The following is a 14,320-nucleotide window of genomic DNA, read 5'->3' as shown; positions in this document are numbered from 1 at the left end:
ATTGACGGTGAAACAGTGCTGGCGGTGAAAACGTCATCAAAAGGCGACTGCTCAGCATTACCGATCAACTATCCACTCAATTATACATACATAATCGATGCAAACTCCGTCCCTTTCGCTCGAATCCCTGGAGTGGGGGATAGAGTGATTCCAAACATGGACAGGAGAAACTTGTTAATCGCAGACGCACATATAGGCGAGGGTCTCAGACACCACAAACTAAAAGATTCTCTGGAAGAATTACAATCAAGGTACTGGTGGCCAGGCATGAGCCTGCGTCACACCATGTTTGTAAAAAACTGCCCAAACTGCAACAGAGATCGCAGTGGGGAGAGAAACAGTTTAATACCTTGTCGTTTTACTCCAGAAAAAATCAAGAGTAAAAAGCAAGGCTTGCGATTAACATATACAGGCTAGTTTCCACTTATAATGTAGATCCTCAGCACTCGGCTGACGTCTGGACCGTTATACAAAGATTTGCGAGTCTTTATCGGCACATACGCAATTGGCATGCTGCATTCGGACCACGGTCCTGCTTTTAGCTCTAGAGCTTATAAGGAGGCCATGGTCAGCATGGGCGTGGCATTGCGGTACTCTTGTCCATTTCACCCTGAGGGGAACGGAATTGTTGAAAGAAAAAACCGTGACATAAAGCAATCTATAACGGCAAAGGTATTAGGTTCGGGAGCTGGGTGGGTCAAACATCTAATAAGTGTCCAACGTAGTCTAAATAACTTGCCAAGAAATTCTCTGAAGGGATTCAGTGGGTACGAATTATTATTTGGAACTAGGATGATGATCTCTGACATTGATAGTCAGACTTCAGTGGTGAAAGAAAAAAGCTTTGATATCAAAGACCGTTTGGCTATTTTGCAGGACTTAAACAAAACAAGAAAAGACCTGAGCAACATAAAGTTGAAACAACAGCCAACAACCACTGAAGAACCACCAGCTGTCCCAGCAAGACCTGTCTGGATTCCAAAAGTCGGGGATCTAGTCAGGGAGAAGATCGCGGTAAAGAAGGAATTTGGGCCTTCTTACAGAAAAGCAGTTCCTGTCTTGTCTGTCAACGGGACAAGATCAGTTGTACTATCGCCACTTGCTGGTAAAAAGGAGAACCGAATTGTATCCATCGACCTGGTAAAACCACAATCATGTGGCCGATAACAAACGGTAGGCCAAGTGGACTCCCCATAAGTAGCAGAACGCCAAGGTTTGCTACCAGTACAGAGGTCCTAACAAAGAGGCTCATCACATTCGAAACGCCTACAGAAGAACAACAAGGACTATGCAACAATGCAATAGAACTCAGACCTCTGAAAACCCAAATAAAAACATTTAGCAGAGACACACCAATCTATAATGAAGTACCAAGTGAACATGCAAAAAACAGAAATCCTGAAGCAATTGGAACAATTGACAGAACTGCATCCGGCTACTTCATAAACTTCGATGATTCCTCTGAAGGCTTCAGTGAATCAAAGACACAGCCATCATCAAAAACCTTTAAAGAAAAAATTAAAGAACTTTTGAAACAACTGAAAGAAACATATCTGATTTCTCCATGGATTGAATTTTGGGTGGGTTTTGGTGCATTTATCCTCATACTTTGGCTCATCATGGTACTTACTTTGGGACGCTTAATTGAGGGAAAATATGCTAAAATGGACACAGCAAGTCAGAAAATCAACTTGATCCTCAAACCACACACATCTTCACACGTCGAGAAAAGAGAACTTTCTTCAGTCAACTTCACAGCCAATCCGATACCTGGTGGGGTAGCCTGGGACAACACTGACTATGAAATTTATGGTCCGGTCGAGATCCTGAAATATCCACACCAAATTAAGATCTCCTTGAGTGACTTTGTAAAACCAAACTCATTTGCTGATGATTGGGACTTCGAAAGCATTAATAATATGATGTCTGACTTAGTAATGTCTGCTAAATTTACCAAACATGATTATTTGCAGGGTTCTACAAATTATGATAGTATGTACTGTTATAACCACTATGGTAACCATTTTCTACATAAATCTGCACAACCTAGAAATGTTTTAAATTATAATCAATGGGAACATTATGCAACACCTCCAAAAGGGAGCTCAAGAACCGTATACGACAAATATTCATATTTTTCAGGTTTTAACACAAGTAATGCTGAAACATTTTATTTTAAATTGTCAAACAAAACAGGGACCAAGACCATGATAACAAACACAAAATTGATATATTCAGATTCCTTTTTTGAAAAAATGAATACTTTTGGATTTGATTATTGGGACAAAAATGTTGAATTGAAAAGTGTTTGGGGTACAAAAGATTGGCAAGTACAGGGTATAGAAGCTTTGTTTAGAGCCTGCATGATCCCAGAACAAATGATATTTTTAAATGACACTGTTCAACAAACCACCTGTCTTGGCCTAGCCAAAATCAAAGATTTAAATAAACCGTCTATTCCAAAGCCAACAATGTTTAGCAACACTTCTACAGATGAAGAGATAGACGTAAACCATATATTAAACCAAAACAGAACACATCCTGATTGGAAACAATGGTTGATCTGGCCCACAGATACTAATAACTGTCAAGACAGATTCCTGAACAAAACACAGGGGTTCAAAATGACCAGGCCAGACCCTAGATATCCCCAAAGACATCACCCAGGGATAATAACAACCTACAGTGTGGGCAAATTATGCCTTCAATGGCTACAAACTTCCACACTGGCAGAAATTAAGCAACACCTAACTTTACTTACTGATGGTGCTGACTTGCGTGATTTCATTATGGGACCACGCAAACAGCGTCAAAAGCGTTTCATAGCAGCCTCTGTATATGCAGCATACAATGAGGCCTGGAAGGTTACTCAAATTGAAACAGCAGAGAGAATACGGGAAATTGACCGTATTAATTTGGAAAAATCACTTTCTGTAGTGGACAATGGGTTAATGACTCTGTCCTCCAGAATTTTTTCTTTGGACAGCATTGTGTCTTCAGCAATCGACATATTATCGCAGGACTTACTGTTATTACAACACGGTCAGTCACAATTGCGCTCTATTGTACAGCTTGGCTGGACGTTACAAAATCTGCGTTCAGGCTATGTGCCTTGGCATTTAATCAACACAACGTCACTATTCCAAATCTTTAACCTTACTGATAGACAAATCAGTATGGCACAAAAGGGTGCTGATTATACAATCCTGAGCATTGAGAAACTCGAAAGATTACCAGTGACAATGTCAGAACGACCTGTCAGTGAATGGATAATACATGGGATACTAAATATTCCAATCTCAACCTTCAGGTTTCAATACTGCCAAAAATATATACAGGCTGGCATGTACGAGAAATTGGGAAAGGGGTACCTTAAAACAACATGGAACCTGCCCTATTCACATGCATGTGTCAGTAATAAAGGACAGAAAGTGTTTCTTAGTGGCAACAATTGTGCGATGTCACTAAGTGGCACACTTCTGTGTAACGGAATTAGTTTGCATGGAGCCTGTGAAGGGAATTCATACAACCTTTCATGTCACCAGCAAGGCGCACCTGCAACAGAAATAGAACCATTCTTTCAAAGACTCTATAATGGGAGTTACATTCTAATTGTAGACCGCAGATGTTGTAGTCTTATGCCCGGGACTCCTTATCTCGTAACTACGACTGCGAAGGTCAAGTGCTGTGGACGCTCATTGTTCCCCAGCTCCTTTCCAGACAGGGAGGCAAGGGCATGGCCCAATTTGAAAATTACTTCTATTCGAATAGATACTTTAAGCAGAATGAAAACAGTGCTTCTTCAGACGCCTACAAGGCTCACGTCATCAAAAGAAACGTATGATCTACAAGTCGCAAGGACGACTGCAGAGATACATTCATTGTTATCAACTAATTCCCCCATACATTTCGCGGAAATTCTAAATGAAATCTTAAATATTTCTGATACCAATGGGGTCTCAAGGGTATTTAAGACAGTATTTTCGATGGCATTAACACCATTCAAAGCCATACTGGGTATTTTTCCAGATTTCGTCCATTCGATTTTTGGCGGACTTCCCCTGATCTTGGGACTAATTGCAGGAATCCTATTCTTAGTCCTTATTTTTCGTTATGGCAACCCATGTCACAGACAAAACTCTTGCGACAAGGGAAGAAACAATCCTAGCCATTGGATACCGGGACCGGATATCAAAAATCCTGGGACTCTCCCGGCTTAGAGACCTGAACATGACTTGGTTTCTATCATTTCGACCAATGTGGCAAAGATGTGTTTTACCTGTATTAAGGTGTCTGCTATGCGGAGAAGAATGCGTGTTAGACACCTGTCTGACGCTACAATCGGATGCGCCAATGGATGCAGAAACATTGTTGAGCCCGATCAAGGTTCACGCTTTGTGCTGCCCTCAAAGGCTACCAATCCTGATGACGGCATTCGTGGAAGCTTCACCACTACGATTGATGGGTAGTGAAGTTCAAGATGAAAGCAGCATCGATCAGGTACGACCTTCTGTCAACAATGCGAATCAGAATGTCAATGGAGACAATCATGCGCACGAATGCATGATTACACCTATTTCCGAGTTAGTGGAACTTTCCCAGGAAGCTGTTGACAGTTTTTTCGAAAGCCTAAATGATATGATGTTCTCTCCAGAACAGAAATAGAGACTTTTGAGCAAGCTCGCACACGGCGTTCCCTGAATTCGGCCTTCAACTTTAAAAATAAAGTCACATGAACAATTTTACCTCCAGTTCACGGACAGCAATTTTTCCAGCAGCCCCAAATATTTTTACAAATTTTCGGGACACTTATCTTCTGCTTAAAGTAAGAACTATTCTTAGAGAACTACGGTTTCTAAATTTTAGATAGCTTATAGACATTAGCTGCCCGCTGGTATGTTCATAAATATTTTATTCTGTGATGGAATGGTCTCGAACTTTTTTTCTGTATTAAGAGCCATTTCATGTGTAATTCTCATATACCAAATAAGCAATAATGTATACAAATGCGTGATTACTTTAGCATTATTCCATAGCTTGAGTGCATACAATACATATGACTGCAATTTTTCCGTATATTTGAAAATTTCAAAATGCATTTATGTATTTTGGGGTGGTAAGGTATACACTATACTCTATAGTATGTTGTAGTATGTTATACTATGCATAGATTAGTAAATATGACCATAGTTAGCGTGGAGTGGGTGTGATGTATTCCTATAGGTTCTGAATCGATCCCCCTATTCCTGACCCTAGTCTGGTTAGCAAACTAACAAGTTAACAAGTAATCAGCCCATGAGGCAGAAAATCCCCATGATGCAGATACCGTTATCTGACGCAGTCACACTACGGCACAGGAACGTGTTATCTGATTAGGTCATAACGCTTGCGATCTAATTAGACAAGCGATATTCCTCCAGCCCCTGATAAGGCATACGGAGTTCTCATAACAAATCAAACCTGACAACCTGGGCAAAACCCTGCGGCCATTGTTTTGATTTCACCGAGAACTTCAGTAAAAGAATGTGCTAACGAGCAAGTCGTATGACATCCTTATTGACGTATCTATGTCCATCCTTACGTCAATCTCGGCACCTTAAAGGTATAAATATTACCGATCTTGCCCTATGCAAACACACGCGTGGTGACGAGACGGAGCAGCCATACTTGCCGAAGCGAAGAGCAGAGCAGACCCCGCTGGCGCAGCCCCGCCTTCCTGACGCGCTGAGAGACGCGCTGCTTTCTCCTGCCGAGAAATCCAGCACCGGCGCTTCTGGGTAGCCCTCGCGACCAGAGAGAGAGATACCATTCCTCATTCATCCTAACTTCCAGGTACAGAACTGAATAACCCCTCACAGAGAATTCTTTAGTTATTCACTTGGCAAAAACAAACTTAACTTAAACTGTAACTTTCTATTCCCGCCCACGTATTAGGCTTAGGTCAGGTACACGGGGTAGGCGTATTTAGAAACACCAGTTGAGTACGTTTAGTCAAATGTATATGTGTATGTAATATATTTTATTCATTTTAAAACATCTTATGGCTTAGAAACCATATCAATGTTTTTACAGTATTATTTTATACTATTGCTTTTAATGTATGCACTTTACTTAACTATAAGTATTGCAATAATATCGATCCATTTCTCTTGTATGAGAAAAGAGACTGATCAATAAATACCACCTTTTTATTGAACACGCCCGTCTCTTCCTTTTCTCTACATTCTGATGAGACTAAGAATGCACGTACTGAATGAGTAAAATAAATTGCCTTTTGTTCACACGACTCTCGAGATATACTCTTGATTCGGGGAGAGCAAAGTTGTCATGTTCTATGGTTGTCAGAAACTAAATCCCTTCTTGTCTAATCAGGGAAGTTAAGTCCTCCTTGAACATTCGAGAAAGTTTCTAGTGAACTCTGAGCTAAGCTGGCAAACCCAAAACTTTAAGTCTAGTATCGACAGTAGTAGACCTAGTTAACGTCTGGTCTAGGCCTTTACTGCTGTAGGTATTATTCCAATGCGCAGAGCCTATTGGGATGATAGGAACTACACTACAATTTGTGCTCCTCCATTGGCTGAAACCCCTGATGTTACCCTGTCTCCCTAGGCCGACGTTCCTGAACTTTCTTATACTGTCCTTTGATTTGATTTACCTCCCCGCTGTTCCCCCCTGCCTTGCCTTATCCTACTGATTGTGACTTCGGATTCCTGATTAGTGGGGTTCCCCTCCCCCTCCTGGGCTGACTCAGTTTATTATGCATTCGCCTTTTTGATGTTTGTTATTTTTGTATGTATAAAACATGAAAATTGTCTTCTCCTGTTCTATAGCGTGGGCGACACCCTGTATCCAGTTTGTGCCTGCACACCGGAGTGGCTATCATTGTTTTTCTCACATTGTGCCTTGTTCTTAGCGGCCAGCCCGTGCGGTTGTAGGCCCATCTCTGTAAATTTGATTTTGTTGCTCAATAAAAGTTTTTAACCAAAAAAAAAAAAAAAAAAAGTATTGTTTTGGCTTTGTTTTATAGCAAAACTAATAAAAACAAAGCTTTAAAATCATTTTTTTCTGACAAACAAATGGTTGTCTGACATGGTGTGGGAGATATGCACACCTCAGCTCACATTAAAAATAAAATCACTTACATTCACCCTTGAGTCTCTTCTTTAAGATGCACATTGCCAGAAAAATATAGGCAGAACAACCTTTCAGGAGCAGAAAGTAAACCTATGATCTGTTGACTTTGTGAAAAGACGGAAAGGTCAACCGCCTTTATCCTTAACCGGAGGGCCACACAAAACCTTATAAAGTGCTTAAAACCTACTTCTTCACTTATAAAGCATCAAATGTGGCAAAACTCCATATCTGGACAAAAAACGAATCAAGTCCTGAAGCCAATGGAACACAAGGACCCAAAGCAAAGTCAAACTCTAAACCAATAAATTCAAAACGAAAAAAACATGAATCGAGCCTTCACTCTCTCCGCACGAAGGATGTGCATAAGGCTTCCATCTTCAATCTTAATGTGCAAGAAGGAACTGAAGATCCACTTCTTCAATGATCATCCTAGGGATAAACATTAAGGCCCACCCAGCACCTCGGACCTTTGATCATGTGGCAAGAATTCTCTCTTTCAGTGCCCCAATATCTCAGTCACCACCTTTTTTCATTCTTCCCTGCAGAGGTCAATTTCTTAAGTAAAAGTGATTCACAAGATTCCATATATCAAGGCCCCCAACACATTGTCACGAACTTTGCAGCTCTGTCACTCCCAGTGCATTCATGAAGATGCCCTACTGCAGAGGCCAGTGTACTCACCAACGTGCTTTCTCCCGAAGCTTAGGCGGCTGAAAGTTACTTTTCGACATTACCATTAATGCCCTGTGAAGAATGAACAAGGTCAGTTTACCAAATCAAAGTTATATAATATAAAGAGGGAAAAGAGAGAATTTGTGGCTAATCAAAGACAAAGAAAGAAAGACAAAGGATGTCAAAGCATATTACTGATGTGAGGGTGCAGACATATTAATAGAGTACATGCAGTTCTAATAACATGGCTAAAGGGGGCTAAAAAGAGGGGCGCACACAGTCAGGGGTCACACAGAGATACAGTGGTTAGTGGAAAAGCGACCCTGCATATGGATAGTTCATCAAAGAGAAAGAGGGAGAAGAGGGCGGGGCACAGGACATGCAAATCTCATCAAAGAGATAAAGCAGTAGATGGACACGACATGCACAGCTAATCATAGGAGTAAACAGGAAAAGACAGATGAATACAGGAAATGCAGGGCTTCCAGGTAAAGGAGGCAGAGACACAAGACACTAGAGCAGAGGGAGATAAAACCATCTTAAAGGTGAGCAGGCTACTCTTTGCCCTTGCGCTTCTTCCTCCTTCAAAACTAGTTACTAATTGAGAGCAGGACAGAACAGGATGAAGTACTCCCCTACAAAAACACAGAGATTTTAAAGGTGTTTGGTGGGACCCTACAAGCACCCATTCTCACTAACTCCATGTGCATATCCCATTGTTTCCTGTTTGTTTCTGAAATGTAGCTCTGAAGTGCTGTATATATTTGAAGAGGGTGGATGGCTGGTTTTTGTGAAGAAATTAAAGCAAGTACCAAGAGATATCAGAATTCCCATTAAGGTACTATTCCATTATCCTAGTCCTGGATATTTTTCTTCTTCCGTGACTTGAACCTTTCACAACTAAAGAACACTTGGATGGGTAGAATGCTTGCAAATAGTTTGGTTAGGACTTCCTGGTTAAGAGAGACATTCTTTTCAATGCAATATCTAGGTGATATGGACAGCAAAAGGCATGAAGTTTTGGGCTACAAGTACCCCAAAGTGTTTTGCAATCGCAAAGTCTATGCTGAGCAAATTGGCATGATTCCTAAACACAGAAAGCCAATTTGCAATATCCTACAGTGTACTTGCAAGTCTCTAATTGTTTTGGAACTCAGTGTCAAAATTGCAATTATCATGAAGAAAAAAAAGAGGGCAGCAAAAAGGCACTTCCTTTATCACTACCAGCAAAATAATGTATCAGTCGTCTTTGACCGACACTTAGTCCCTCATTACAAGTTAAGAGCTAAATACGAATCCATGTGCAAATAAGAGTTTGCACAAGAATCGGAATTAGGAGTGGTGTGATAACTGGTACACTCGTAAAGCTTTTCCAACTTGTAGATTCCAGCAGGACAAACCTGCAGCAACCCATCGAGGGGAAAAGACCTGGACGAAAGACAAACCATGTGGAATTCGGGGAGTTAAAACTAATTCAATTTTTTTGTCCCACATTTTCAAGTTGAAAACTGGAAAAGGGATGTATTTACCACACTTAACTAAGCGTATGGTAATGGTATTTGCCACGTGTGGTAAATACCTCATCCTATACCACCCAATTTGCAGTAGGGGCATGTATTTGCAGGATGGTGGGGGGAACTCTGGCCTCATGGTACTGTTTGTTTCTTGGTCTAAGAGCATACCTCCCTTTCAAGGTCTTATGAAGGTCAGGTAGTTTATGATCTATGTCCCATTTGTGGTGCCCCCCAATCATAGGCTAGTAAAGATACACGTTTTGACTGTAATTTAGTCCCTGACTCTAGCCTAGCTTGAAAAAGGGGCAGGATTCAAATAGGCTATTGGAAATTTGACCTTTCTGCAGGGTCATCCTGATTTTCTTTTGCGAACCGTATTTTTGATGGCTATAGAACACAGTAAAGTGCTTGTGCTCCTCTGTACCCAGGGGCTTTAAGTTAAATGCCACAAGTGGACTGCAGTTCTAGAAGGGGTGGGTTACCCAATATACCCTTGCAAGCTTGGGCTAAAGTTTGAAATTTAAAGAAAAATGCTAACAAGGGAGTTTGTTCCTAATTAAATTTCAGGATCTTGATCGGTTATTAATTTATATCTCAGACCAGTGAAATGTATTAGAGACCTGTTATTCTTATTTTCTGTCTCATTCAATTAGACACAGTAATCAAAATACTTGAGAATAATGAAAAGCTACACGGATATTATGTTTGTAAAACAAAATTTCATTTTTATATATTTACTTAAAAAGGGTACTATTACAATAAATGAAAAGAATTAATCAAAAACACAAATGGACTCAGAAATAAATGAATTGTTCTACTCGTCCACCTATGCTACTGTCCACCCTTTATCAATAGGTAACAATGAATCCTGTGTTACTTCATACAATGATTCAAATTGTCTAAATAGTTGAAACTTAAAAGATGTGGACAAAAAAGTAGACGTTTCGGCCTTCTAGTTGTTACATCCTCAAGGCCATCTTCAGGACAATTCAAAATTGAGAGAGTAGAGACCCCCTGTAAAAGATACAACAATTATCATGTTACCTTTCAAAACTAAAAAACATTTTAAATTTAAAATCATATACCGTGTGCTAATAGAGCTAAAGAGCTCCACCTTGAATACTTGTTCTACCCACCCAGTTAATAGATGTGTAAATTGTTTAATTCAAACAACATATTGTCATACGTATGAAATTATAGCCATTTTCAGAATGAGTCAAAGCTAAACATTTGTTAACTCTTGACAAGGAAAATTCAGTACTTAGGTTATAACTTCTTGCTGATGGATCTCTATTTAGCACTTTATTGTGTTAGCCAAACCTTGTAAACTTTCAATATTTTTGGAATTGCCATTTTAATCATTTTCAAAAATGGGTCAAAGCTAAACATTTTTTGAACTCTTGACAAGGAATACTCAAATACTTTGCTTCTAACTTCTTACTGATAGATCTCTATTCAGCACTTAATTGTGTTAATCCAGCCTCATAACTTTAAATCATTTGTCTAAATTGTACCTAAATTCGGGGACTTGACTCATAATCCTACTACTGTCTATTGTTTACTTAATCAAACCTTGATTTCGAGGGACTTTGTCTCTAACGACCCCTAGAATGAAAGACTTTTACCTATTTTTGTTGAATGCAGGCTCTGAATGACGATGGAACCTTTATTTGCAGTTTTCAAACAACCTAACGAAGAAAGATAGATTTAAGATAATCTATACATACTTAAAACTAAGTTCAGGATGTTGACAAATCAAAGAATTAGAATGTTTACCTTTTTGCTTTAGAATGTTTGAACCGAAGTGAAAGATGGAGCGACTGTATTCTTTCTGCGTCTCCACACTGTTTCTAAAAAGACGGAGACTGTATGTTGAAACAAACTTGTTCATAGTGCGGTAAAATTCGATTGTTTAAATGAAAATCGTCGTTTACTAATTATTTTATCTACGATTGTGCCGGTGATTGTGCTGTAAACTGGGGCCGGCTTCTGCACTTTTGTAAAACAAGGGTTTCAAAGTATTCTCATCTACGTTAACGTTATAGGGCTAGTAGCGTATGTCATAAGCAACCCGCTTTAATTATCGCTTTGGCAGCTAAACTTCTAACCTCTCTAATCAAAGGTATATCTTTAGAGAAAATACAACCGTCTAGTTTTTTAGCTATTTAATGTTTTTAAAAAAAAAACTATTACCTAAGTGGAGACTCGAATGTGGCACTTACTTGTTTTAACTTCCGACGTTTCCGAGCTGGCTCAATCATAGCGTAATCTCGTGAGAGTATGACTCAGTTTCAAACTATAACATTTAAGCTATCGTTTTCAATACATGACATGAAACAAATTAATTTTATTGAGAATAGATATGTCCAACATCTTATCGTGATGTTATTGTGGCAGAGGTAAACGCGGCAATTCCATTAGAACTTTACAATAGTGTCCATCAAAAGTTAAAAAACAGCCTTCCGTGATAAATACCCCACTATAAGATGGCCGCCATAGTTGTCTTACTAAGTATGATACTTTCTAAAATGACGAAAAACAGGAAGTATTTAAACAGGGGCCAGGCGCTTTGAAACTGAGTCATACTCTCACGAGATTACGCTACGATTGAGCCAGCTCGGAAACGTCGGAAGTTAAAACAAGTAAGTGCCACATTCGAGTCTCCACTTAGGTAATAGTTTTTTTTTTTTAAACATTAAATAGCTAAAAAACTAGACGGTTGTATTTTCTCTAAAGATATACCTTTGATTAGAGAGGTTAGAAGTTTAGCTGCCAAAGCGATAATTAAAGCGGGTTGCTTATGACATACGCTACTAGCCCTATAACGTTAACGTAGATGAGAATACTTTGAAACCCTTGTTTTACAAAAGTGCAGAAGCCGGCCCCAGTTTACAGCACAATCACCGGCACAATCGTAGATAAAATAATTAGTAAACGACGATTTTTATTTAAACAATCGAATTTTACCGCACTATGAACAAGTTTGTTTCAACATACAGTCTCCGTCTTTTTAGAAACAGTGTGGAGACGCAGAAAGAATACAGTCGCTCCATCTTTCACTTCGGTTCAAACATTCTAAAGCAAAAAGGTAAACATTCTAATTCTTTGATTTGTCAACATCCTGAACTTAGTTTTAAGTATGTATAGATTATCTTAAATCTATCTTCCTTCGTTAGGTTGTTTGAAAACTGCAAATAAAGGTTCCATCGTCATTCAGAGCCTGCATTCAACAAAAATAGGTAAAAGTCTTTCATTCTAGGGGTCGTTAGAGACAAAGTCCCTCGAAATCAAGGTTTGATTAAGTAAACAATAGACAGTAGTAGGATTATGAGTCAAGTCCCCGAATTTAGGTACAATTTAGACAAATGATTTAAAGTTATGAGGCTGGATTAACACAATTAAGTGCTGAATAGAGATCTATCAGTAAGAAGTTAGAAGCAAAGTATTTGAGTATTCCTTGTCAAGAGTTCAAAAAATGTTTAGCTTTGACCCATTTTTGAAAATGATTAAAATGGCAATTCCAAAAATATTGAAAGTTACAAGGTTTGGTTAACACAATAAAGTGCTGAATAGAGATCCATCAGCAAGAAGTTATAGCCCAAGTACTGAATTTTCCTTGTCAAGAGTTAACAAATGTTTAGCTTTGACTCATTCTGAAAATGACTATAATTTCATACGTATGACAATATGTTGTTTGAATTAAACAATTTACACATCTATTAACTGGGTGGGTAGAACAAGTATTCAAGGTGGAGCTCTTTAGCTCTATTAGCACACGGTATATGATTTTAAATTTAAAATGTTTTTTAGTTTTGAAAGGTAACATGATAATTGTTGTATCTTTCACACGGGGTCTCTACTCTCTCAATTTTGAATTGTTCTGAAGATGGCCTTGAGGATGTAACAACTAGAAGGCCGAAACGTCGACTTTTTTGTCCACATCTTTTCAGTTTCAACTATTTAGACAATTTGAATCATTGTATGAAGTAACACAGGATTCATTGTTACCTATTGATAAAGGGTGGACAGTAGCATAGGTGGACGAGTAGAACAATTCATTTATTTCTGAGTCCATTTGTGTTTTTGATTAATTCTTTTCATTTATTGTAATAGTACCCTTTTTAAGTAAATATATAAAAATGAAATTTTGTTTTACAAACATAATATCCGTGTAGCTTTTCATTATTCTCAAGTATTTTGATTACTGTGTCTAATTGAATGAGACAGAAAATAAGAATAACAGGTCTCTAATACATTTCACTGGTCTGAGATATAAATTAATAACCGATCAAGATCCTGAAATTTAATTAGGAACAAACTCCCTTGTTAGCATTTTTCTTTAAATTTCAAACTTTAGCCCAAGCCCGCAAGGGTATATTGGGTAACCCACCCCTTCTAGAACTATATTAAGTGCAGATTTTCATCTGCTGTGGGCCACTGAAACAGGTGGTTAAAACTACATCAGAACTTCAGAAGAAATCACTCTATGTCTGAAGCTGAGACTTTGACATATTCTGATGAATATGTGCTACAGATAGCATCAGGACCCTCATTACTAGGTAACAGAGGTCCTGTCACCAATCTACCTCAAGAAACAGACTTAAATCAACTGGAACGGCTTAAGAAAAAGCTAGTCAGAACAGAACTGCATGCGAAATTCTTAACAGCTTGTTTAAACTCTAACATAATTCCTTCTGGTTTACAAATCAAAAATGTTCCCATCATCTTCATAGACGATGATGTTTTCAAATCAGGCTTTAGTTTTGCTGCTAATAAATGCTCAAGAACATGGATGGTTCTAAGTATTGAAACCGCATCCAGACAGGCCAAATTACTACTTAAAGAAATTGAAATCTTGGAAAATAAGATCTCCAGCAATACTGACATTTACAACGCTAAAACTTTACTAGAGAAGGTATCATCTACAATTAAAGACTTTGAAGAATTCAATGCCCAGAAGAAAACTGAGAAATTGCAAAAGGATATACGTAGATACAATA

General features: G+C 38.7%; 1 protein-coding gene across 2 annotated transcripts in view; it reads right to left on the bottom strand.

The window, feature by feature from the left end:
- The window catches only part of MAP4K2 (mitogen-activated protein kinase kinase kinase kinase 2), a 365,575-nt gene that overhangs the window by 197,353 nt on the left and 153,902 nt on the right, over positions 1–14,320 (bottom strand). For both annotated transcript variants that reach the window (XM_078660469.1, XM_078660470.1), the window contains exon 10: positions 7,816–7,878. In XM_078660469.1, the coding sequence (XP_078516595.1) occupies positions 7,816–7,878 (63 nt within the window). The remainder of the gene's footprint in view (positions 1–7,815; positions 7,879–14,320) is intronic.

Source organism: Lissotriton helveticus, chromosome 9 (genome assembly GCF_964261635.1).
Source record: "Lissotriton helveticus chromosome 9, aLisHel1.1, whole genome shotgun sequence".
Taxonomy (NCBI): Eukaryota; Metazoa; Chordata; class Amphibia; order Caudata; family Salamandridae; genus Lissotriton; species Lissotriton helveticus.
This window is presented reverse-complemented; position numbering and strand designations above follow the sequence as displayed.